Source organism: Daucus carota, chromosome 3 (genome assembly GCF_001625215.2).
Source record: "Daucus carota subsp. sativus chromosome 3, DH1 v3.0, whole genome shotgun sequence".
Classification (NCBI taxonomy): Eukaryota; Viridiplantae; Streptophyta; class Magnoliopsida; order Apiales; family Apiaceae; genus Daucus; species Daucus carota.
The window spans coordinates 64,294,464-64,317,089 of record NC_030383.2 but is presented as its reverse complement, the minus strand read 5'-3'; the positions used below and the strand labels follow the sequence as shown (position 1 = coordinate 64,317,089).

Sequence of the window (22,626 nt, the reverse complement as noted above, 5' to 3'; positions counted from 1 at the left end):
ATATAAAAGTAGGGATTTTCTTAGAAATTATTCATCCAATTTTTTTGACTCATTTTGTCATTGATTTATATTTAATATATAAAAATAAATATGATTAAAAAGTAAAATTGAATATTTCCGAGTCGATCTATGTCAGTTTTGCTCATACTTTAGGAAAATGCTAAGTATCCCAAAATTTCAAATTTTTTCTCAAATCTATGTGGCAATGTGTGATAATAAATAATAAGAATCTATGTATGAACATAAATCACCCAACTAAAATCCTCACATGTCTGCCACATCATTTGAGAAAAATGAATTTGGAGACTGATTTTGGGGTCCCTAGCATTACCCATACTTTAAATGGAAAAAGAAAGAAGGGAAAATCCAACTTATAAGAGACATTCTTGCCGATTTACAGCAAGTTCAATAATTGTGCTCAAATAAATGAAATTATTATAATTTAATACTGAAAAATGATTTTTAACCGGTTTTCAAATGCGCCACACTTTTAAATACAAATTCTAACTTATCACTGTTGCTATTTTTGGGGTGAAACTCGAAAGTCATAATATCTTCCTCTATCTTTTGTTTCGAACAAAATACTATAAAATTATTATACCTTTACACAAGTATTAAATCTCAAATCTCGGACAGCAGGCAGCATAATTTTTTTCCCGATTTGTACATGTCCGTTTGTCCATGCTCGAAGTTCAAGGCGTGTGATTACCAATTTATCGAGTCGCCGATTGATGTTAGCAGCTGAAAGCATACTTTGTTTTACACTTTCTATTATGGAAAAGCAATAATTTTACTACTTTATAATTTTCTAATCATTTCGTGTGTAGTGGACAATTATATTTGAATTGACCCTATATTTGTATAATGACAAAATATTAACTAAAGTTTGTTGTAAAGGTGCTCTATAATTCAGTCCATCATTTCTTGTTTTTTTCTTCTACTGTTTTTCAATACTCGGGACAGTTGCCCACATATTTCTACTATAGCTAAAATTAATAAAGTATGAAGCAAACTCATATATCATACTCCCTCCGTCCCCCTCAATTGTTTACTTTGGAGGGGGACACGGAGACCAAGACAATGTATGAAAAATGAGTAAAGTTAGATGAAAAGTGGGTAAAGTGATGAGATCTATCAATATTTAATAATAGATTTAAGATAGTGGAGGAAAGTAGTGGGTGTAATAGTAGTTTTTATTGTTAAATATGAGATAGTGGGAGAAGATAGTGGGTGTAATGATGAAAAAAACTTATTATTTATAGTAATGTAAAGAAATGAGAGGGACATCCCAAAATAGTAACAGTAAAGAAATGAGAGGGACATAGGGAGTAATGTCTTTTGATGAAACTTGAAAGTACTCACGTCAAATTATTCGTATTTCAACTTTAGTATTTAATCTTTCTAAACCCAAACGCTCTCTCCCTCTCAAACCCTAGTTTCCATCAAAAGTTTTCGAGGGGGCTTCCATCGGTTTTCACCGGTGGAAAACCCCGATTTCTTGTTTTTGTTTTCTTATTTAATCTTGTTTTTCTTTCAATAAATTCCCAATTTATTTGGGTTTTGTTAGTCTCTCCTTCTTGTGAGAGTTGGTTTTGGTTTTTGTTTTGGTGTGTTTTGATGTTCTTCATGACTGAGGTTATAGATCGACATGATTTTCATGAGTTTGATTCAGATTCGAAGGTTATTATGGAATCGCATCTATGGTCGATTGTTCAGAACAGTCAGGTGAAAGCCAAGTAGGTGAAAGCCAGTCAGGTGAAAACGAGTACATATATTCAGATCATCTTCAAATCGCTTAGTTGCCTCTCCAAGAAAGAAGGATTCAACAGCGATATAATACAGCGTCTGTCCAATTTTGATTATATCTGTAGATGCCGTACGGCTTTTGATGAATGAATTATTCTTTTTTATCAAAAAAAAAACTTTAGTATTTATCATTTAATATTTAATATAATTATATATATAGTCTTATTTTACTAAAAACTCTCTTAATCTAAAAACTCATTAACAAACAAAAAAAATCCTAATGAGAGTCGTCCGCCAATCATAAGTATCATTCATCCGTCACCGCTCCCTTCTTTCATCAAATTCACATCCGTCTCATCCTGTTTCTTTTATTTCTAAATTTTTAATTTCTTTAATAATAATTTTATTAAAATCGAGATCTAAATCTTTTTTGGTGTGATCTTGTTACCGTACTCATAATGTAATTTAGTCAACCATTATAATCGACGATGTTTGAGATGCCCTGACCTCGTAAGTTAGTTACTTTGAAAACGGTGGCTTTGGAAAATTGAAGGCGGACTAATGGTCGTAGCTTGATTTGATGCAGCAATTACGGAACACCCGATGGCTTCTTATTACAGATGATAGATAAATAAAGTGAGAAAATAGTTGAATTTCTTGTGCGAGAAATGAGAGAAAAAATAAAGAAAACACCTCGGATATGAGTGGTAGGAGTAGAAAGAATCTTAGCTGTATCCAAGTAAAAACACACTAGCATTATATCATCATCTGCTGGTGAAAGATCTACTGTAGTGCCCAGCAGTAGTAGTCGTTGCAGCACAAAGAAAGTTTTCACCATTTCACACCCTCTTCAACTCTTTCTCTCTAATCTCATCATTCAAATTAGTCACAGGCAGGCAGCTCTATCCTAGTCCCCGTTTACACCAACACAGCAGTTAAAGAAAAATGGCACATTCTTGGTTCTAGAGGGCGGCAGTCCCCACAGCTCAGACCACTGCATTTACTCTACCTCTCTCATCAACATCATCTCTCTCTCGTCTCTCTCAAAATGCAAATGCAAATGCAAATGCAAACGCAAACCCACCTCATCTTCCTCCTTCTCTTCCTTGTCCTCTCCTCCTCCACCACCACCGCCCACCCTCAACAACACCGCCGTATTCTCCACCAGCCATTCTTCCCACAAGACTCCATCCCACCATCGCAACCCCCTAACCTCCCTTCTACGACGACGACGACGACCACTCCTCCAGCTGACCAGCTCCCCTTCTTCCCAACCTACCCTTCACCCCCACCCCCACCGACACCAACCACCACCACCACATCCTCCTCCGTCCCGGCCAACGTCTCATCCCTCTCCCTCCCAAGACCCTCCTCTCCAAAACCCATCTCCAAAAAACTCATCTTCACCGCCGTCGCCGCCGTCATTGCCGCCATCTCCGTGGTGGCCGTCGTCATCCTCCTCCACATCCGTAAGCGTCAAAATCAAAACTTGCCAAACACCCACCAAAAACCACAAACACCCAGTAATCTCAGCTCAGTTTCAAGCATACCCACGAACCCAATCCCTAGAATACCTCCCCGGAAATCACCTCAAACCAGCTCCGAGTTCCTCTACTTAGGCACTCTCGCAAACACCAACATCTCGAATAACACCAACACTCAACACAGCAATGACACTAGTTCCAGAAAGATGGAATCACCGGACTTGCAACCACTGCCGCCACTCAAACTCAGCGGCCAACAACCCCAGCAACAGAACTTCCAAAATGCGGACTATTCAGGCCCTCTCATTGCAGATGAAGAAGACGAAAACGATGAATTTTACTCTCCCAAAGGCTCAATCGGTACTGGATCAAGAAGGACGTTGTACGAGCCTAAGAGTTTCCAAGACGAGAGAAGAGAAATTGAATCCACCACTTCATCTTCAACCTCTTATACCCCTTCCGATTCGGGTGGTTCGCCGGTGAGGTCTGTTTCTTTGAGCATTTCTCCTCCGGCAAGTTTAAGTCCTAAACACTTTTCAACAACCAAATCACCTGAATTGACTCCGCTTCAAATGAAGGATCTGAGTGATGTATCATCACAAGCTTCTGAATTATCATCCGTAGATCGAGTGACCAGTACATTACATCCACAGCATCTTGGTTTCACGGCTGCATCTTCACCAGTTTCTTCGTCACCCGAAAGATACATTAGTGAAAGTCAGGCTTCATCACCAACAGCATCTCATGTATCTTCACCAGCTTCTTCTCATCGCCCTTCCTCCTCACCTGCTAGAATTCACAATTTTGCGGATGCTCCATCATTGCCTCCACCACCACCACCACCCCTACCACCGACAAGACAATCTGAAAGTCCGAAAACCCCTGGTACTAAAATGGCTCAGCCCGTGTTGAGGCCACCGGTCCTGGCTGCCCCTTCTCGGCCTGTGACTTTAGCCACTCCAGCACTGATATCTCCCATAGAAATGCCCCCTCAAAGCACTGACAATGTGGATGAAGACACTCCTAAATTGAAGTTAAAGCCATTGCATTGGGATAAAGTCAGAGCAAGTTCTGATCGTGAAACTGTGTGGGATCACCTTAGATCAAGTTCTTTCAAGTACAGTCCTCCACTTATTCCCTTTTCACCGTGTTGTTGTTAGTTGCTTTAGCCGTATTATTTAATCGTATGATTGCTACAGGTTGAATGAGGAAATGATGGAGACATTGTTTGTTGTGAATAAACCGACTCCTACTGTAACTCCCAATGAAACAACTTGGCGTCCAGTTCTTCCCTCATCAGGGCAAGAAAATCGTGTACTGGATCCGAAGAAGTCCCAGAATGTTGCCATTTTGCTAAGGGCCCTTAATGTCACAATAGAGGAAGTGTGTGAAGCTCTTCTGGAAGGTAACTCCAGCTTCCTACTGTTTGGGTTAACACCATCTTTTGCTTCATTATGATCTAGTGTATTCTGTCAGTTTTAGTCAATGTCTACAAAGCTTTTAAGGTGAATAGAGGAATGAATGTAATGATATTTGACAAGAAGCTTTGATCAATTGGCTGAAAAAGTGAAAAATTGTTAGTAATTAGAGAATTCAAGTATTATTATTCGTAAACGATAGAAACATGTTTTTATGCAGGCAATGCTGATAACCTCGGAACTGAGCTTCTTGAAAGTCTATTGAAGATGGCTCCTACCAAGGAGGAAGAACGTAAGCTGAAAGAATATAAAGACGACTCGCCTTTCAAACTTGGTCCCGCTGAGAAATTTTTGAAGTCAATGCTTGATATACCTTTCGCATTTAGAAGGGTTGAGGCTATGCTTTACGTGTCCAATTTTGATTCTGAGGTCGAGTACCTCAAAAAGTCATTTGAAACACTGGAGGTAAGCTATTATTTTACAAGACTTATCATGTTTGTTTTGTATATTCATTATATTGTTTATCTTGTTCGTATTGACTATGTAACTGGAACTTTTAAATTCAACTTCATGAGCTAAATAGGAATTTCAAACAGAGCAAACACCTTTGCTACATTATATGTTATAAGTATCTAATTGCCAAATAACTCATAGATCTTTTCTGATTCTCATTGAGCAAGTCAGATATATTAACTTGCAACATTTAGGTCCCAGTGCAAGCAAGTTAATTATTTTACAATATTTTGTACGTATGTATAGAATTAGAATTATAAACAAAATCACGCACACTGTCAATGGGTTCTGATGTTTACTAGTTCATTGACAAGAAGTACTCACTTTTATGTAGTTTATTGGTAAAAATTCCTTGATCATCATATAGTAGTTTTATCAATGCTGAGTAGTTTAAAAACAACAGGCCGCATGTGAAGAGCTTAGGACCAGCAGGATGTTTCTAAAGCTTTTGGAAGCTGTTCTTAAAACCGGAAACCGCATGAATGTTGGTACAAATCGTGGTGATGCCCAGGCTTTTAAGCTTGATACTCTCCTTAAGCTCGTCGATATAAAGGGTGCAGATGGAAAAACAACTCTTTTGCATTTTGTGGTCCAGGAAATAATAAGAACTGAAGGTGCTCGACTTTCTAATGCCAACCAAACTGTACAACCGACTTCTGCTGATGATGCCAAGTTGAGGAAGCTTGGTCTGCAGGTCGTTTCAAGTATCAGCTTGGACCTTACAAATGTAAAGAAAGCTGCATCCATGGATTCTGAGGTGCTTAGCGGAGATGTCTTGAAGCTTTCTAGAGGAATTGGAAAAATAGCAGAAATCGTCCGGATGATTCAGGCTTTAGAATCTGATGAGAACAGTCGAGGATTTTCTAAATCAATGGGCAATTTTGTAAAAATGGCAGAGGAGGAGATCATAAGAACTCAAGCTCAAGAAAGTGTTGCACTTTCTTTGGTAAAAGAGATCACAGAATACTTCCATGGGAACTCCGCCAAGGAAGAAGCTCACCCTTTCAGAATATTCTTGGTCGTTAGGGACTTTTTAACGATTCTTGATCGTGTTTGCAAGGAAGTAGGATTGATAAATGAGCGAACAATAGTCAGTTCTGCCCACAAATTCCCAGTACCCGTGAATCCAACCATGCCTCCGGGTTTTGCCGGGTTTTCAGAAAGGAGGCAGTACGATTCTTCTTCTGACGAAAGTTCATCTCCTTAGTGGTTACAAGTCGTAGGATAGGAGGAGCCTTTTTAGGATGGTCTCCTGCCAAAATATAGGTAAATGTAATCTTATTGCTTTGTTGTTTGTCTCCTTGTATTTATATAGATCCATATAAAAGATTTTGAAAATTGTAGTTACCATCAATATATATAGAGGAAATTTGTTGCTATGGAGATGACAAACACCAAATCTATTCTGAAGTCACGATAAATCAGATTTGGATGTGTAATGCTCTTTATTTCACAGTTATGATTATTTAATCGGACTACTTTTGCACAGTTGCCCTACCCAAGTCTGTTGAAATGAGTAGTAGGTATGATGCAGGACTTAATACTCCTTGTTATCTCCGCTTTAGCTGAAATCTTCTGCTTGAGAACTTGCATTCCACGTTTTTTAGTTTTTACAACAAGAAGTATAGTGTGTTTTTGTAGTAGCTGACATTTTTTTTTTAAAGATTAGGAGGGGAGTAGAAAATCAAGTTCTAGACCTCTTCTACGACCAGGTCCGCTTGGGCACCAGTCGATCTGAATTTAAGTATATGATGTATTTTTATTTGCTTAATACGAGTATAACATCCACTTGTGTCATCAAATAAATTTAGTTTTTCCCCTAAATTCCAATTCAGAGTTTGGTATAGTGACCTGATTCCGAGGTTCTTGTTGATACATGTTTGCTAGGCCATAATTTGGGTGTTGACAGGAAAAGATGCAATGATGATGAAGGCATTGGGGACGTTTCTCAAATGGTACCATATTCATAATGTGACAATGTTGTGGTTCAAAAATGGAATCGGTTGGTGCATGTAAAGGGAATCCCAAGTGGTGGAGTGCAATCAAAATGATGCGCAGATCTACTGTGTCCCTAAAGCTCATAACGTCCCAATATTTTCACCTTTAACTTTACGAGTGTAGACCTTTGCCTTTTAATTTTTATTATAAAAAACTGCAAGATAAAAAGGGTTAAATGTTCTCTCACTATGGTGCAAAAAAGATGCAAACAAAAGCCGAAAGTGATCAATCTAGTGGAAGCAGTTTCGATACTCCCTTTATGAAAAGAAATTGCATCAACATTTACTGATTAAGAACAAATTTAGTAAACAAAAAGAGTTGGTAAACAAAGTTGACACTTGATGAGCAATACCATTAGAGCTTCAGTCCCCCTTGAAAGTTTCTTAGGTTCTTCAGAGCTCGAAAGGAACATTGTGCAGTGATTGAAAAATCCAGAACCAGATGTTTGAACATACATAACAATGAATTTTCATTTGCTAAAGTTGAGAGAAGGCATTGTTCTAGGTGTTGGGAGATGACCCTATGGAGTTGGATCAGTTACCATTGCTGCACTAGCCACGCATGTGCGAATATATATATATATAGGGGCTTATTCCACTACAAACCACACTCTCATACAAACCTAAAAACCACTATTTCCACTCCCATTTTTGCTATGAGCACTCCAATCTTTTTATTTTTTATTTTTTTTAATTTTCAGGGGGGCCCACTGATGACATCATCTGCCACGTCAGCACCTGCTGACGTGGCACTGCCACATCAGCTGCCACGTCAGCACTGGGCCAGTCCACTGCTGACGTGGCAGATGACGTGGCAGTGCCACATCAGCAGGTGCTGACGTGGCAGATGACGTGGCACTGCCACGTCAGCAGTGGGTGTGACCCAGTGCTGACGTGGCAGTGCCACGTCAGCAGTGGGGGACCCCTGCGCTGACGTGGCGTGGTGACGTGGCGGGGTGGAAAGTGTAAGTTTGGGAAAGTTGATGGCAAAGCTGGGGGGGGGATATTGTTAGTTTTTAAGAGTTTGGGGGGATATTTGTTTAGTTTTGAAATTGGTTTTTAGGTTTTTATGATAAAGTTGGTTTGTATTTGAACAAACCCCTATATATATATATCTTTGGATCCATGCCAATAATGAAGGATGGAATATTAGAATGCAGAAGGATATGCTGTCATAATTACTAATTTTAAACTCACCATCAGCACATGTTCCTGAAGACATCGAATTTTTTATACTGAGAAGCTAGATCCAAACCATATATAAAATACTTCACTTGCTTAGCAAACACTGTGTTGAGAAGCTTCAGTTCCAGCTTCTGTTCTTCGAGCACGTTACAGCCGTGATTAAATTATTGCGTCTCCAGAGATATCAGAAAATTCACTAGGAAACAAGTTCTAGTGTTAGGTCTTCGACGACTTCCAGTTTTGTATTCATTTGTTTACAATGCTAATATGCTGCAGAAAATCAAGCAAAGTGGAAAGAGCATCGCAAGACACCACCTCAAACATAATAACGTTAAACATGTGGAAACTGAGTCAACTCTAGCCAAGTCTTTTACTTGAACCTGTATATCTGTAATAGTTAGCTAGTAACTACAGCTGTTTTATATAAGCAAACATATGCCACCCAGTAATGTTAAGGTTAAACATAGAAATGTACTGCAGCCTTGTACAATGGATGCATATATGAATAAGGAAGAAAAAAACCCAATCAGTCTCCTGCACCAATGGTTATTCTTTCAGGTACATAACTAACTGCTGAACCTTGTTTATTCAGGGGTGTTCTTATATAAAAGATATTTATGTATATATCTAATATATCTTGTCATTTATCCATCACTTCAGCATCCATGCGTTCTAAAATCGTTCGTGCTTCCTCCTCTGTAGCAGGGACCACCTTGCGAATCTTAAATCCATTAGACTTGGCCTTTGCTTCTGTACACACGGTGAATGTGAAGTAGAACTTGTTTGACACCTGCTCCAGGTGCAGAGATGCAAAGTTAAACATAACGATCTCCGTTGCAAACAGTAGATGCCATTAAGTTCTATGAAATTCAGATCATGCAATGCCCAATTATCATTATTATTATTATTATCATTTTTTGGTTACCGATTACTGGTATAAGTTTACTGGGGCAACAGCATACCTCACTAGACCTCAGCTCAGGCTTTGTAACATGTGCGACGACTTCAATGTTTATTAAAGGTTTATCTGCATTCTCATATTCGGTGTACAAAACACATGATTTGAAACGTAAGAAATCTCCAACATCCACCTGATCCAAAGAAAACAGAGAGATCATTGATTTTAACAATTTAAATATTGAAGTTCGAACAGGAATGTATGTGGAAATGTGTTCAACAGCTATTTAGGTGATTTAGAGCATGTTTGGCAGACTTATGGTCCCGAACTTTAAGCCATTTTCGAGTTTAAGCTCAAAAATGTCTGTTTGTGTAAGTCATAAGCTAACTTAAAGTTTAAAATAAGCTAGAAACTGACTCAAAGTCAGAAGTTGACAGAATGTATTTTTTCGAACAACTTATTTATTTTTACTAATTTTTTTAGTAAAAATTTAATTTCATCACTCAAATAACTAACCTATCATATTTATTTTTTATTATTATATTTTTATCAAGTCACAAGTCACCTATAATACAAAATTACCCAACCAGATATTTTACGGTTCACACTTATCACAATAAGTCACTATAAGGCATAAGCCACTCTTTTAAACTCACCCAAACGGCCTCTTGATAGTGTTTATGTAACTCCCTAATTCTAGGGTTAAAACTGGGGCGGGGACTTCATTTCCCAACCCCGCCCCAATATATATTTTTTTCGCCCCGTCCCCGCGGCCCCGGCCCATTCCCCGTCGGGATATATTTTTAATTCCCATCTCCGTCCCACCGGGGATTTTAAATATTTCACCCCAACCATCTTACCCCGTTTCTATATATAATTTTAGAAGTTGCTTAAAAGGATAGTGATTTTTTTCGTGAGAATTTAATAAAATTATATAATACATGTATGCTAGAAATACGTACATGTCATTTAGCCAAAACTAAATAAATACATGTATGTCAAATTAGGATAACACAATAATATATGTGTGTCTGCGCGGGGCGGGGGCGGGGGCGGGGGTGGGGGCAGGGAGGGGGGGGGGGACATAGACCATACTTGCCCCAGATTTTGGCAGGGCGGAAAATTACTCCCCATCACTACCCCATTCCCCGTATTAACGGGGCGGGTTCGCCATTTCCCCCACCCCATTTTGAACCCTACCTAGTTCCTGTCTAACATAACTTGGTGATGCCTGTCCTATAATTTTACAATAAGGAAAAGCCAAACATCAAACAATGAAATAAACTGGTGAGAAAATGCCACAGTTAAAGAGGTTAGACTGAGGTTTTATGATCTGAATATGTGGACATATTCCTCATACCATCCCGGACGTCCATCAACTATTATGAAAGACATGTGAAAGGAGAAGCATGTCTGCCTCCCAGTTAGAGGTATTCGAATTGAAAAGACAATATTCTGGATTAGTGATAGGAAAACATCTCTCTCCATCTCTCTCGCTAATGTAGTGGACTTGATGTGCAAAGGAGAAGTGATGCCAACAAAGGGAGGGAAGAAAGCGAGTTGGAGTTTAGAGTTATACTCTTCATTTAAGAGACATTGCTCTTTTCAAGCTGACAAACAAAGATAATGTCTAGATTTTAGTTTGGCTTAGTAATACTAACCGGTCTTAAGAAATCGACGTGATCAACTTCAAGAAAACACGGCATCATGCCAGCGAAAACATATGCTGTTGAAAAAGCCAATTCAAATGCTCGGTGCATTAGAAATCCTCCAAAAATCCGGCCATGGATATTCCTTTGCTGTGGTTGGCAAATCAAAGAGTTCTCCAAACGTGTATCCCTGAGAAGAATACTGTCTCGATCTGCCAAGGCTGGCATGTCAGAGAAGATCCGGCCTTCACCCAATAATGCTTCAAGTCTATTCCCATTTTCAATATCCCTTTTGTCACCTCCTCTCTTCTGTTTACGCAGTTCATTTCTTGCTTCTGCTTCTTCATAGAGCAATGTCTCTTCTTTAGTTTCTGGGGAAAGTCGATTTACTGGAGCAGCTTTCCCCGTCTTTGAGTCACGAGCCACAAATATGAAATTGGCCATAAGAGCTACCGAGTTGAAAGTATCAGTGCTTCCTGCCACAATATTTTCCACATTTTTTAGATTTCAGGTAAAATATGAGAGGTTATTAGCATCTTCATAAACTGGGCTGAGAAATAACTAAAAGCAGATAAGAAGCGAGAACAATTTATGATTAAGCTCATAATCATTTTATGCAACCAGCCTACAACTAAGAAGCTAGAACAACTCATGATTCAGCTGATAATGTTTTAGTTCAACTTGAAGAATCCTATGTCGACAATGTTTTCCATCAACCATATTTCCAGATATTGTGTCCAGGTAGGTGTGTTCACAATATTTGTTCAATAACCACATATCCAGATATTGTGTTCCCTTAGGTATAAATTACTAGCAGATATCCAACAATAGTGGGGAATTGGAAGCCAATAAGAGTCAACAACTTTGTTACCTTTTAGACGCCTCAGATACCAAAAACATTACTAGATTATAGTTCTTTTATATACATAATTACATCAACTATTTCACTATCTTTAGTCCAAAATTGTATATTAAAAGTTGACATAGTCCCTGGTCAAAGGGTGGTCGGAAACGACTACACAATCCACATCAAAGTCCTCACATTTCTATATAAAAAACAATTTGACCATATAAACAAGTTGATTTTAAGATTATTCTGAGTCGCATACCATTTGTGAGCTGAGTGACTTCCAGTTGAATCTCAATCGAGGATCTCCCGACCCAAATAACAGCTCCTGAAATTTTCAAATCAATGTCGACACTGATCGACTTCTTGAGAACCATTTTGTCGACGGAAGCCGTCACCAACAACAGAGGCCTTGTCATGTGATCATCATCAGAACAATGCTAGTTAAACAAAAGAAACACAAGTCAAAAATCAAGATGGTACAAAATCAATGCAGATTGCGAAACCCCTTTTCGAAAACAAATATCTGGGTCACTACAAGTCCATAACTAGCACAAATAAAGAAAATAGAAGAAAATAAAAAAAGGCACCTTGACTGAGATGGTGCCAGCAAGAGCATCAAGGTCTTCAAGCAATTTACCAATTCTGACCTCATTCCACGGATCCCTGTACTGTTCTCTCAAGATATAATCAGAAGAGAAATTGTAGAGAATTGCAGTGCGGCTCTGAGAAGGAGTTCTTGTAAGCAGTTGACTCTGGGGTGGAGCATCAACTGAGAAATCAAGAAGTCTTTCAAAAATACTGGACCTTGCTTCCCACAAAGCATTAGTAACAGGAGAATGATACATTCCAGGCCACAAGCTGAGGGGCTTTTTCTGATCATCACAAGTCTCAAATGGTGAAGTGAAGGTTGAAACTACGGGAATTGCATTTGAAGGACAACTACTTGAATCCATCTTTCTTTCTGGGCGGCCTTGTAGTTGGACACCAAACCTTTTTTAGTTGGGGGTTTACAGATTCATGAATTTTTAACAAGAAGAAGATGAACAAGATATTTGGTTATTTGGTTCACCGTCATCTTTCTGATGACAAAATTTGTAAATTATATGCAGGGCTTTGAGAGGCCCAAGATATTAACGGTTATGGTTGACCTGTGGACTGGGCTGGGCTTTACGATAGATGTATTAAATTTTTAGAATGTGCATGATATCAATCGCAACTTGCAAAAATGAGTATCACATTTAAAAAAAATTAATGCTCTCTCCATCTTAAATTAGACGAACTCGTTGATTTCGTGCACGCATTTAAGATCCATTGACCGCATACCTCATCATTGGGCAGGAGGGAGAATAAAAAAGGAGAGGATGGATACCCGGTGCGCATTATCTTGTCAAAAATGCATATCAAACCACTATTTTTGACCATTTTCACGACAAGAGATTCTTGTTATTATAGCCCAAAAAATGACATCATTTTAAATAACAAGTGTCTTCGTTAGATCAGGCTCTATCTTAATTCAATGATCTTTGGAGATGAATATTTGTGATTATAACAGGGCCTCACTCCTTCATTCACACACACACATATTTTTTAGAGTTTATAATATATTTTCTAAACAACTAACGGATTGAATTAACCGTTTCTTGCAAAATTGTTAGATACATAACTGAATCGATTAGTTTATTGTAACACAAACCAAAATCTCTAACTTAAAAAACTTCTCAAAATAATTAAATTAATTTTTTGGATTCAAATTTTTATTTCAACCCGCTAACTAGCACTAATTATAGAACACCTCAAATTTCTAATTTTACCCAAAACCTGTAATTTCTAAACAAGCCCAAAGTTTTTTTGTATTCTTGTATTAGGTGGTATTCTTTTCTCAAATAAAATATGTATGTGTAACTTTAGTTTTAATTTTTCAATATGCACTCAAACTAATAATTTTTCAATTGAACACAAACATATTTGGTGTTTGAAATGTTTAACACTCAGAAACCTAGAATATAAATGGAAAATAAATCATCTTTTATTCAAATATATTCCCATATCAATGACGTATACACAGGAAAGCAAACTCTTGCTACGAGTGAAGATAAAGAAACATGGAGCCAAACGCATGCAATGGAGAAAGGAACTGACAGCTCCCCCAGCACAGCGAAATAGACCATTTTCCATCTGAAATGGAAAAAGATTCAGAAATCAAGATACCGATGAGCCGATGCAAAGGCCTAGTATTTGGAATTCAATATGCAGACGAGAAATTAATCAACCGGTAGCAGGGATTCCATAAACATGAAAAGCTTCAAGACCCACAAGCAACAAGAATTAAATCACTCTTTTCAAACCCAGTAACAAGGTCATTCATTAATAAAAACGCATACACACTCCGTTGGTTCTAAGGATTTGCTGGAAGATAAAGAGACCAGAATTAGTTGGACTTAATTATAGGCAATAGGCGTCCAAGTACATAATTTGTGTTATGATCTATGGACTAAACATGAGATAACCTAACTGTGAGGCATGAGCAGCGGTCAACAGAAGAGCACACTTTCTCGATTTTAAATTCCCAATTAACTGTGAAGCTGAAATCAACTACTGTATCAACAATTGTATATATAAAGACTATACTAGACATGATGAACAGCACATTGAGTAATAAATCATACATATATACTTGATATATACATTTTTCAAAATGTTGTTCATGTAACCTATTTATTATTGTTTTATTTAATAGCTTACAAAAAGCAGCAGCATCCAATAAAAAACACAATGTTAGCCAAAATAGTTGCTTAACAGAACGAAGGAAGTTCTTCGCATATACGGAATAGACGTGATAATATACAGAAATCTGTTAAAATATACTTACGAATATAAACATTGATTCAACATTCAAGAACAAAGATGAAAATAACACATACACATTGGTTGGGTGAAGACTTTTTTGTCTTTACTATGTTTCTATTGGTCGTACCTTTTTTAGTGTTTTTCTTTAGTATCTTGGGCAACAATAAGTTCCTCAAAAGCAGCATCACCCCCTGAATCTGATAGCAGGAAAATATCATCTTCTGATGTAAAATTGTATCTTTCGCCAATAGCTCTAAGAAGCTGGTACACTTCAAACATACTTGGCCTCTCTTTCGGACCTGAAATCACACAATTACATGCAACCTTGAGAAACTGGAAAAGCTCACTATCATAACCTTTCCCAAGCAATGGTTTGTCAATGGCATCTTGAAGCTTAGAGTCTCTAGATAATTCTGTAATCCATTCCGCTAAGCTTCCCTTAAAGCTTTCAGGGGCTTTAGCAATATGAGTAGGTCTCTCCCCGGTGACCAACTCAAGAAGAACTACTCCAAAACTGTAAACGTCCCCTTTTGGTGTGGCCACAAGAGTTCGTGCGTACTCGGGAGCAACATAACCCAAATCCCCGAACTCACCATTCACAAAAGTACTTAAATGGGTGTCAACTGGATTCATGAGCCTTGCAAGACCAAAATCAGTAATTTTGGGCTCGCATTCAACATCTAGCAAGATGCATTTAGAACTTATGTTGCGGTGTATGATGCGAGGATTGCAACTATGATGTAGCCAGGCAAAACCTTTGGCTGCCTGAATACCGATTTTGAGCCTCAAAGGCCACTCCAAAATTTTTTCACCATCTCCAACAAAATGCAACTTATCATGGAGAGTGCCATTTTGCATGTACTTATAAATGAGTAGTCTTTCCTTCTTAGCCACACAAAAACCTAAAAGAGGGACCAAATTACGGTGTTTCACCTTTCCTAAAGTTGCCATTTCCGACTCAAATTCCTTTTCTGAATGCTGAGTATCCTGCAACCTTTTCACCATAAGTGAAGAGCCGTCTTCAAGCACTGCTTTGTATACGGTCCCTGTTCTCCCAGTACTAATTATATTATCTTTGTTGAAGTTGTTAGTAGCCTTCATGAGATCACTTAGTCTCATTTTTGAAATAGATTTCTCAAACATAGAAAGCTGAAAATGCAAAGGTAATAATAATCAATTCAAAATTGAATGAGCTCCGGAAAAGTAGAATCCAAAACTAAATAATAATAATAATTATTATTAAAAATCGGAACCCTTGTACTCCAGAGTCCAGACAAAAAAAATCATCAAAATGTAATTTTATTAAAGATTGTGATTGCCTCACCTGGATTTTTTTTGCACCTTTGAGACTCTTTGCCCATTTATTTCCATCAGGGTCATCATCCCTCTTTCTAACCACCCTACGGCAAAAGAATAACAAACTTACGCCTACCAGTAATGCTGCAACAATCACTCCTCCAACAGCTGCTGCAGCAATGACTGCAGAATTATTTTTCTTTGAAGAACCTTTGCAATCGGGCAAAGGCTTCCCACAGAGCCCTGGATTGCCTGAATAGCTATCAGCTGAGACGACACCAGCCTTGAACTGTGGAACTTGCCCACTCAAGTGATTGTTAGTCACACTAAATGTGTTAATTCGATCAAGCAGACCGAGTTCTAGAGGAAGCTGACCTGAGAGCTGGTTCTTGTCTAGCTTAAGCACATTTAGATACGAACAATTTGCAAGGTTTACCGGGATTGTTCCGGATAAACTGTTAGCAGAGAGATCAAGTTTTGTGACATATGGAAGGAGTTTAGAGATATCTGTTGGAATAGTTCCATTGAGCCCATTACTTGAAAGATCTACTCCAGTCACAGCTTTACAATCACCAACACCACGTGGAAACTGACCTTTAAGCCCCATGTCTGAAAGCTTTATATTCAAGACACTATCATCATTTTCATGCCAACACTCAATCCCATTAAATTTACAGATAAAGCCATTAGTGTTATTGTTGAAATTCCAATTGTACAAGCTGTTCAAAGGATCTTTCAGCGAGTCTTTTATAGATCTTAAGCAGTTAATGTCGCTCTGAGCACCATAGCTGAAATTCATAATTAAAAACCCCCAGGTAAAGATGCCAATACGAACCACATGGGCTCTGCTAGTCAGTTCCATCCTTATTAAGCGAAAAAACTTTACTTCAAAAATCTAATGCCTTAGATTGTTGATTCCAACATTCCATAGCTGCATATCGTAATCTGTAAAAGAGAAAAGAATATATTCTAAACTGTTATGTTCCTTATATGAACTCTATTAAAAGAAAATTTGACAAACATGATAAAGAGCCATGTAAAGTACCAACTTCAAAGTAAAGACTATCAGTTCTCATTAATACACGTATATACTGATTGATACTCATATAATCTATTAAGTCGACATCGGAAAAAGATGTTCATCGGGTATCACAGAGTTATACATCTACGTGTTAATTTACCACGAGTCAAAAACACAAATTGTATAATTTAGAGGTGATGTTAAACTGCAAAGACTTTTATCTGAATTGGGCAGGCAAAATTGGGGGAAAGTGAAATTCCACCATAAAACATCTTTTGTTTCTCAAGAGCGCCTTAGCTTTATCTATATCAACTTATTAAGCTAAGCTTATACAAAGCAAGGAACTAAATTTCAAGAAATATTCAGTCACAGTCCAGATTTTGTTTTTCCTTTCACATACAAGATATCAGATCACCAACTAATTAGACAATTCATCAGCCAAAATCAAGCTCAAGAACCTACTAGCTATATAAGAACAAAGGTTAACCAAAAATCACAGAAGCTTCAATAAAATCACTGGATCTTTTATCTAAAATAAAAAAAAAATCAAAAAACCTTGTAAAAAAAATTCCAAATTTACGAAGAGAGAAAGAAAAGATAGTATCTTGAAGGCGCCCGCCTCGGAAATCATATCTCAAGCAGCTTAGCACACTCAAAAACCCGTAGAGATGGTGATAATATTCAAGAAAAGCACATGTATATGATGGTAAATCGAAGTAGAAAGCAAGCTAAGACTCAAGAGATGGAGGAAAAAGTCTATCTTGACTGGAATTCAACGACTTGAACGTGTGTGCGCGAGAGAGAGAGATTACCTTGGTGTAGAGAGAAATAACTTTGGTGTGTGTAAAACTGGGGATGCAGCAGCTTAGTGGAGGAAGGGGGAGAGTGGAATAATATGGAGAGAGAGAGAGAGGTTTTGTGGGGGAGGTGGAAGAAAAATGGGGGAGAGAGGGTGTGGAGAGGCCCCAGCGACGACTAGACTTGCAAGGGAGAGAGACGACTCTCTCTGTCTCTCTCTCTCTCGAAATCTCGCTGAAATGGGTTTGATACAGTTAGGGGGGTATTATTAATGGATGACTTATTCCACAAATTGTTGACCATTGGTTCACACATTTGCCGTGTTCTGTCAGCTCTTATATTTAGTGCAACTGAAAAGCAAGGATGCTTGAGATTCATTTACAGACTTCATAACTGCTCTCTTTTTATTTTTATTTTTTGTCTGGATTTTGGAAGGAGATGTACAAATTCCTGAGAAAGAGCTTTATCTAAGTCCGTGCTTAATATGGAAAATAAATTCTAGCCCTGTTTGGGGATTAGCTGTTTGGGGATTAGCTGTTACCGGATTGAATTAGATGTTTTGACTAGCGGATTGAAACGGATGTTTTAACTCGCGGATTGAATTAGCTGTTTCTCGTAAAACTGTTTGGTTAATAGCTGAGTGATTAGCTTTTTCTGACACAAACCAAACCTCTAACCCAAAAAACTCCTCAAAGTAGCTTTTTCAAAATTAGCTTTTTGGGTCCAAACCTATATTTTAATCCGCTAACTTTTCAGAAAAAGAAAATTTTAAAAATAAGTTATTGAACTATATTTTATAAGAGCATTGAAGTGCGTGTCGAGCAATGAAAAAGAAACGTATAAAATTAAATGGTACAAAGGGAGTACTCAATTAATTTACAAATATCGTAGAATATCACAAAAGTTGTAAACTGAGTTTCAATATACTCAGTTAATATCAGTACACATCATAAAATATCACATTAAAGAACCTATAGAAGAAAAAGAATAAGTTATGGTTAAGAATTGCAGGACCCCTATACATGGTTACTATAAAAAATCATAAAATCCAACCACTTAGTAACAATAAATCCTATAAATAGACAAAACAACAGCACCAACCAAAACATTCAGCAGTCGAACATGTTAGCAGAAGTTGGGACTTGCTGTTTTGGACAAGGAAACTTGGGAGATTCCATCAACACATCAGAAACATCTATACCAAGATCTTCCGCCTCCTCCACAAACTGCACAACTGATTTGAGCAAGTGAAACCTTTTTGTCATATCCGAGAGTTGTGCTCGCGAAGCATTGTTTTCAGACACAACACCAAGAAACATATTCGTAACTTGATTAATCTTACTCATAATAACCTTGCACTGGTTCTGCAACTGGCCTATTTCCGTGATTAATTCATGGACATGCTGCTGCTTTTTCATTCGTGATCTCCTAGCAGCCTCCCTGTTAGACTGCATCCTCTTTCTCTTGTTCTCATCAAAGTCATCGTCGTCAGATATTAGCAGCCTCATTCTATTGCACGCATCAAATTTGTCAGAACCTGAACCATTCTGTCGCTGTGGAGTCATCATATCTAGATTAATCTTTGCAATATGGGGTGAAAGTTAATATAAAATAAAAAAGTTATAGGCTAGTTGTACAGTTATTGAGAAAGTTCAAGAATTATAAGTTTTGATGGAGGATAACATGAGATGAAAAGGCATAGAGGAAGTAGAGATACACAACGGAGAATGAATGAAGAATACCTATGCCGCGGATGAAAATCATCGGATCATCACAACAAAAGTGAGAAGAAAGAAGGAAAATAAATATCTCAGCAGGAGATTTTATAGGTGAGGGATGTCAGTTGTAGCACCATGATATTACACTAAAATGTAGCTGTAAAAATTGATCATTTAAACAAGGTAAATTGACAAGCTAAAAAAGACATTGGATTCTGGTGATAAACCGTTCTTATCTGAAACTCCATCCTTAAGAACGCCTGCATATTCCCACACATTTTCCTTTCCTCAATTTACCATTTGGTACTCACTAACCTAAATTAATTGCCTGCCACCCATGATCATATTAAGTTCGTTCAAAAACCGAAAATAAATAATTAAACTAAAAAAGAATTGTTAATTGTGTAAAAAAAAAAAGGCTAGATGGCGTCCACATTGTGTCCATTCTAATCTCTCCTCTTATTTCATTTTTATTTCCTTTTTCTTCATTAATTATCTAACCTCATTTCTTTATTTCTCATTCATTTAAATAATTTCTTCTTGTATTTTTACTACCTTTTTTATCATTAATTATTTAATCTACTCATATCATTTTTAATATCCATCAATTTTTCCTATAACTTTTATTTTATTTTTTATTTTCTTATAAAAGTTATCAGATTCGAATTATTTTATTTTAGTTAAAATTTCCTATAAGATGCAATATTTTCTTAATTTACTGTTGAAGATGATATTTTAAAAAAATCGCATTATCATTAGTTCATCCATTAATAATGTCAGTGGCAAAAAATAGTTCTAATTTTTTAATATGTGTTTGTTATTATTTATGTTTAAGATGACATTAATTAACTATATGACATTTATTTGCTATATAATTTTATTAACAACAAAGGGATATTTGTTATTTCTTATTATACAAGTAAAAATATTTTATTTATTATATATATTTATTGTTAAGATTACATATGAATAATAAAATAGATATTTGAAATTTTTCTGAAATATTAAATAAACAAGTTTTGTATAGTACTCCCTCTGGTTCTTTTTACTTTTCCCATTTGGGATGTTGGAACTGTGCACGACATGAGACAAATTACTAATTTACGCATAATTCATATGACCAAATATAGTCATGAGTGATCTTGTTAGATTCGTATTTATAAGTACTTTAATACAGTGAAATTTTTATATTTAATACTAATACAAAACTAAAAATATTAATGATTAAAAGTGTGTGTTGGCAAACGTGAAAAGTACAAATGGGAAAAGTATTAAGAGACGGAGGGAGTATAGTTTTGTACAGAAGGCAAAAGCAGACAAGAAAAGGCTGTCAGAAGTGTCAAAACCTCAACCCAAAAGACCCCGAGCCAATGGCATGGGAAACTTGCTACGAGCAGCTATGTTTCTTCTGAGAAGAACTTCTCTCAGACTGATAGTGATAGTTATACTACATATATGTGAGTATGATAACCATGTTTCCTCAATTCTGGGTACTGCTGCTCGTGGCAATTACTCTGGGAACCTCTACCAGTACCCAGCTCCTTATCTTTACTAGCTTATCAGGCATGGTAACACTTTGATTAAAATCTTGTTAACGGTTAGTGTTGACCCTTGCATTTTACTGGATGCTGCTCCATAAATTTATGTTTATCACTCTGTATAAAGATTTTAGAATAGAACTCAGCCAGTCGTCGTTCAATAATTTGTTGCGCCTGCTAATATTGTGACCTTTCTGAATATGATCTGTTTTGTATATATTTTGGTCTATTAATTCTTTATTGTATCTGTATTTAAATATTAGTGACTAAACCAATGATAACATGGTCGTTGGATGCAAGTATTGGTGCAAATGTGCTGCTTAGTGCAAGATTCTATTTACTGTACTAAAAGAGTAAAGGTTGAAGATGAGATATTGGAGAAAACTAAACAGAAAGCACGAAACAAAAATCAAATGCCACTCTGTTTAGTTTCATCCAATCCTCACGTTCAACATTAGCCGATGTATGCGTTTCCTTGTAGGAATAGATGTAATATCAGGGAAATTATACTATTTCCCCCTTTTTCCTTGTAAGATATGAGTACAGGGCGGAGGTAAGATGTTGGAGAAAACTAGACAGAATGCACGAAAGGGAACACGTATTTTATAGTCAGATACCTTTCTGTTTAGTTTCATGCAACTCTCACATTCGTCATTGTACTAAACATAAACAACTTTGTGCTAGACAGTAAAGGCCGGAGATGAGATATTGGAGGATACTAAACAGATGCATGAAACAAAATCACCTGATTATCTGTTTAGTTTTCTCCAATCCTCACATTCGACGTTGCACTTCCCGTTCTGTTTTAGACTGAGGTTTTCGACACCTATAGCAGCAGCCAAGAAGTGAAAGTCAGAGATAAGGTATTGGAGAAAACTAAGCATAAAGTTTCAAAAGTGAAGCTTATATATGTTTAGTTTCCACCAATCCTCACTTATGAAATTACACTGCTACAAACACTATGTTGGTTGCTATTTGATTGAACATTTGCCTTGCATTTATAGACCTCAAGCTCAAAACAAGGACAAGTCATGCATTTCTTCTGGCTAACTGAAAAGAATATTGAGAAACAAACATATCAACTGCATGGCCTCGTTGAATAGTAGAACTCAAGAAGGGAAAAAAACAGTGGGCCCTAAGAGCAAGTCCAAGAGATGCCCTATATCATGTCCTAAGTTATAATTTAGGGCAATCGATGAAAAAACTTGATCCAACAATATCTAGTGATGTCTTATATCACTAGGACAATTTCCTCAAGCCCTATTTTTGGAGCACATCTCACCTTGCCCTATTCAATATTTTATTATAAGAGCAAGTCCAACAGATGCCTCAAATGATGTCCTAAGTTTATTATAAGAGCAAGTCCAACGGATGCCTCAAATGATGTCCTAAGTCATTATTTAAGGCATTTGATTAAGAATATTGCTCCAACAGTGTCCTAGTGATGCCTTATATCACTAGGACAAGCTCCTCAAGCCCTATTAATAGGGCACCTCTCTCCTTGCCCTATTCAATATTTTAATATAAAATCTTCTATCCACTCTCTTTCTCTCTCTACTTTATATTGTGTTTTAGTGATGAAAGAGAATCATTAATAATTAAATATTAAACATATATTAAAAATAAGGCATATTGTTGGAGTTGAACTTAGATAAACATGTCCTAAAT

General features: G+C 37.1%; 4 protein-coding genes across 7 annotated transcripts; 1 reads left to right on the top strand and 3 right to left on the bottom strand.

Moving 5' to 3' along the window:
* Positions 1–2,405: 2,405 nt before the first annotated feature.
* Positions 2,406–6,544, top strand: LOC108214499 (formin-like protein 1). The gene is made up of 4 exons (XM_017386514.2): positions 2,406–4,347; positions 4,430–4,635; positions 4,869–5,113; positions 5,565–6,544. The coding sequence occupies exons 1-4, from the start codon at positions 2,795–2,797 to the stop codon at positions 6,366–6,368; spliced, it is 2,808 nt and encodes a 935-aa protein (XP_017242003.1). The 5' UTR covers positions 2,406–2,794; the 3' UTR covers positions 6,369–6,544.
* Positions 6,545–8,640: 2,096 nt separating this feature from the next.
* On the bottom strand, positions 8,641–12,822 carry LOC108211757 (acyl-coenzyme A thioesterase 2, chloroplastic). Its single transcript, XM_064090322.1, has 5 exons — positions 12,328–12,822; positions 12,000–12,177; positions 10,903–11,366; positions 9,306–9,434; positions 8,641–9,133 (listed from the first exon to the last, which is right to left on the bottom strand). Exons 1-5 carry the CDS (start codon positions 12,691–12,693, stop codon positions 8,984–8,986), a joined length of 1,287 nt encoding a protein of 428 aa, XP_063946392.1. The 5' UTR covers positions 12,694–12,822; the 3' UTR covers positions 8,641–8,983.
* Positions 12,823–13,744: 922 nt separating this feature from the next.
* On the bottom strand, positions 13,745–18,007 carry LOC108214595 (probably inactive leucine-rich repeat receptor-like protein kinase At5g48380). 4 transcript variants are annotated; one of them, XM_017386686.2, is made up of 4 exons: positions 17,717–18,007; positions 15,912–16,828; positions 14,715–15,736; positions 13,745–13,915 (listed from the first exon to the last, which is right to left on the bottom strand). In XM_017386686.2, exons 2-3 carry the CDS (start codon positions 16,743–16,745, stop codon positions 14,720–14,722), a joined length of 1,851 nt encoding a protein of 616 aa, XP_017242175.1. In that variant the 5' UTR covers positions 16,746–16,828; positions 17,717–18,007; the 3' UTR covers positions 13,745–13,915; positions 14,715–14,719. The 4 variants fall into 4 exon arrangements, with proteins under 4 accessions (XP_017242175.1, XP_017242176.1, XP_063946391.1 ...); XM_017386687.2 differs by having other exon boundaries at positions 13,745–13,968; positions 17,717–17,953; XM_064090321.1 differs by lacking the exon at positions 13,745–13,915 and adding an exon at positions 14,129–14,146 and having other exon boundaries at positions 17,717–17,953.
* An 804-nt stretch (positions 18,008–18,811) lies between these two features.
* Positions 18,812–19,267, bottom strand: LOC108212990 (bZIP transcription factor 53). Its single transcript, XM_017384706.1, has one exon. The coding sequence runs from the start codon at positions 19,265–19,267 to the stop codon at positions 18,812–18,814; it is 456 nt and encodes a 151-aa protein (XP_017240195.1).
* Positions 19,268–22,626: the final 3,359 nt, after the last annotated feature.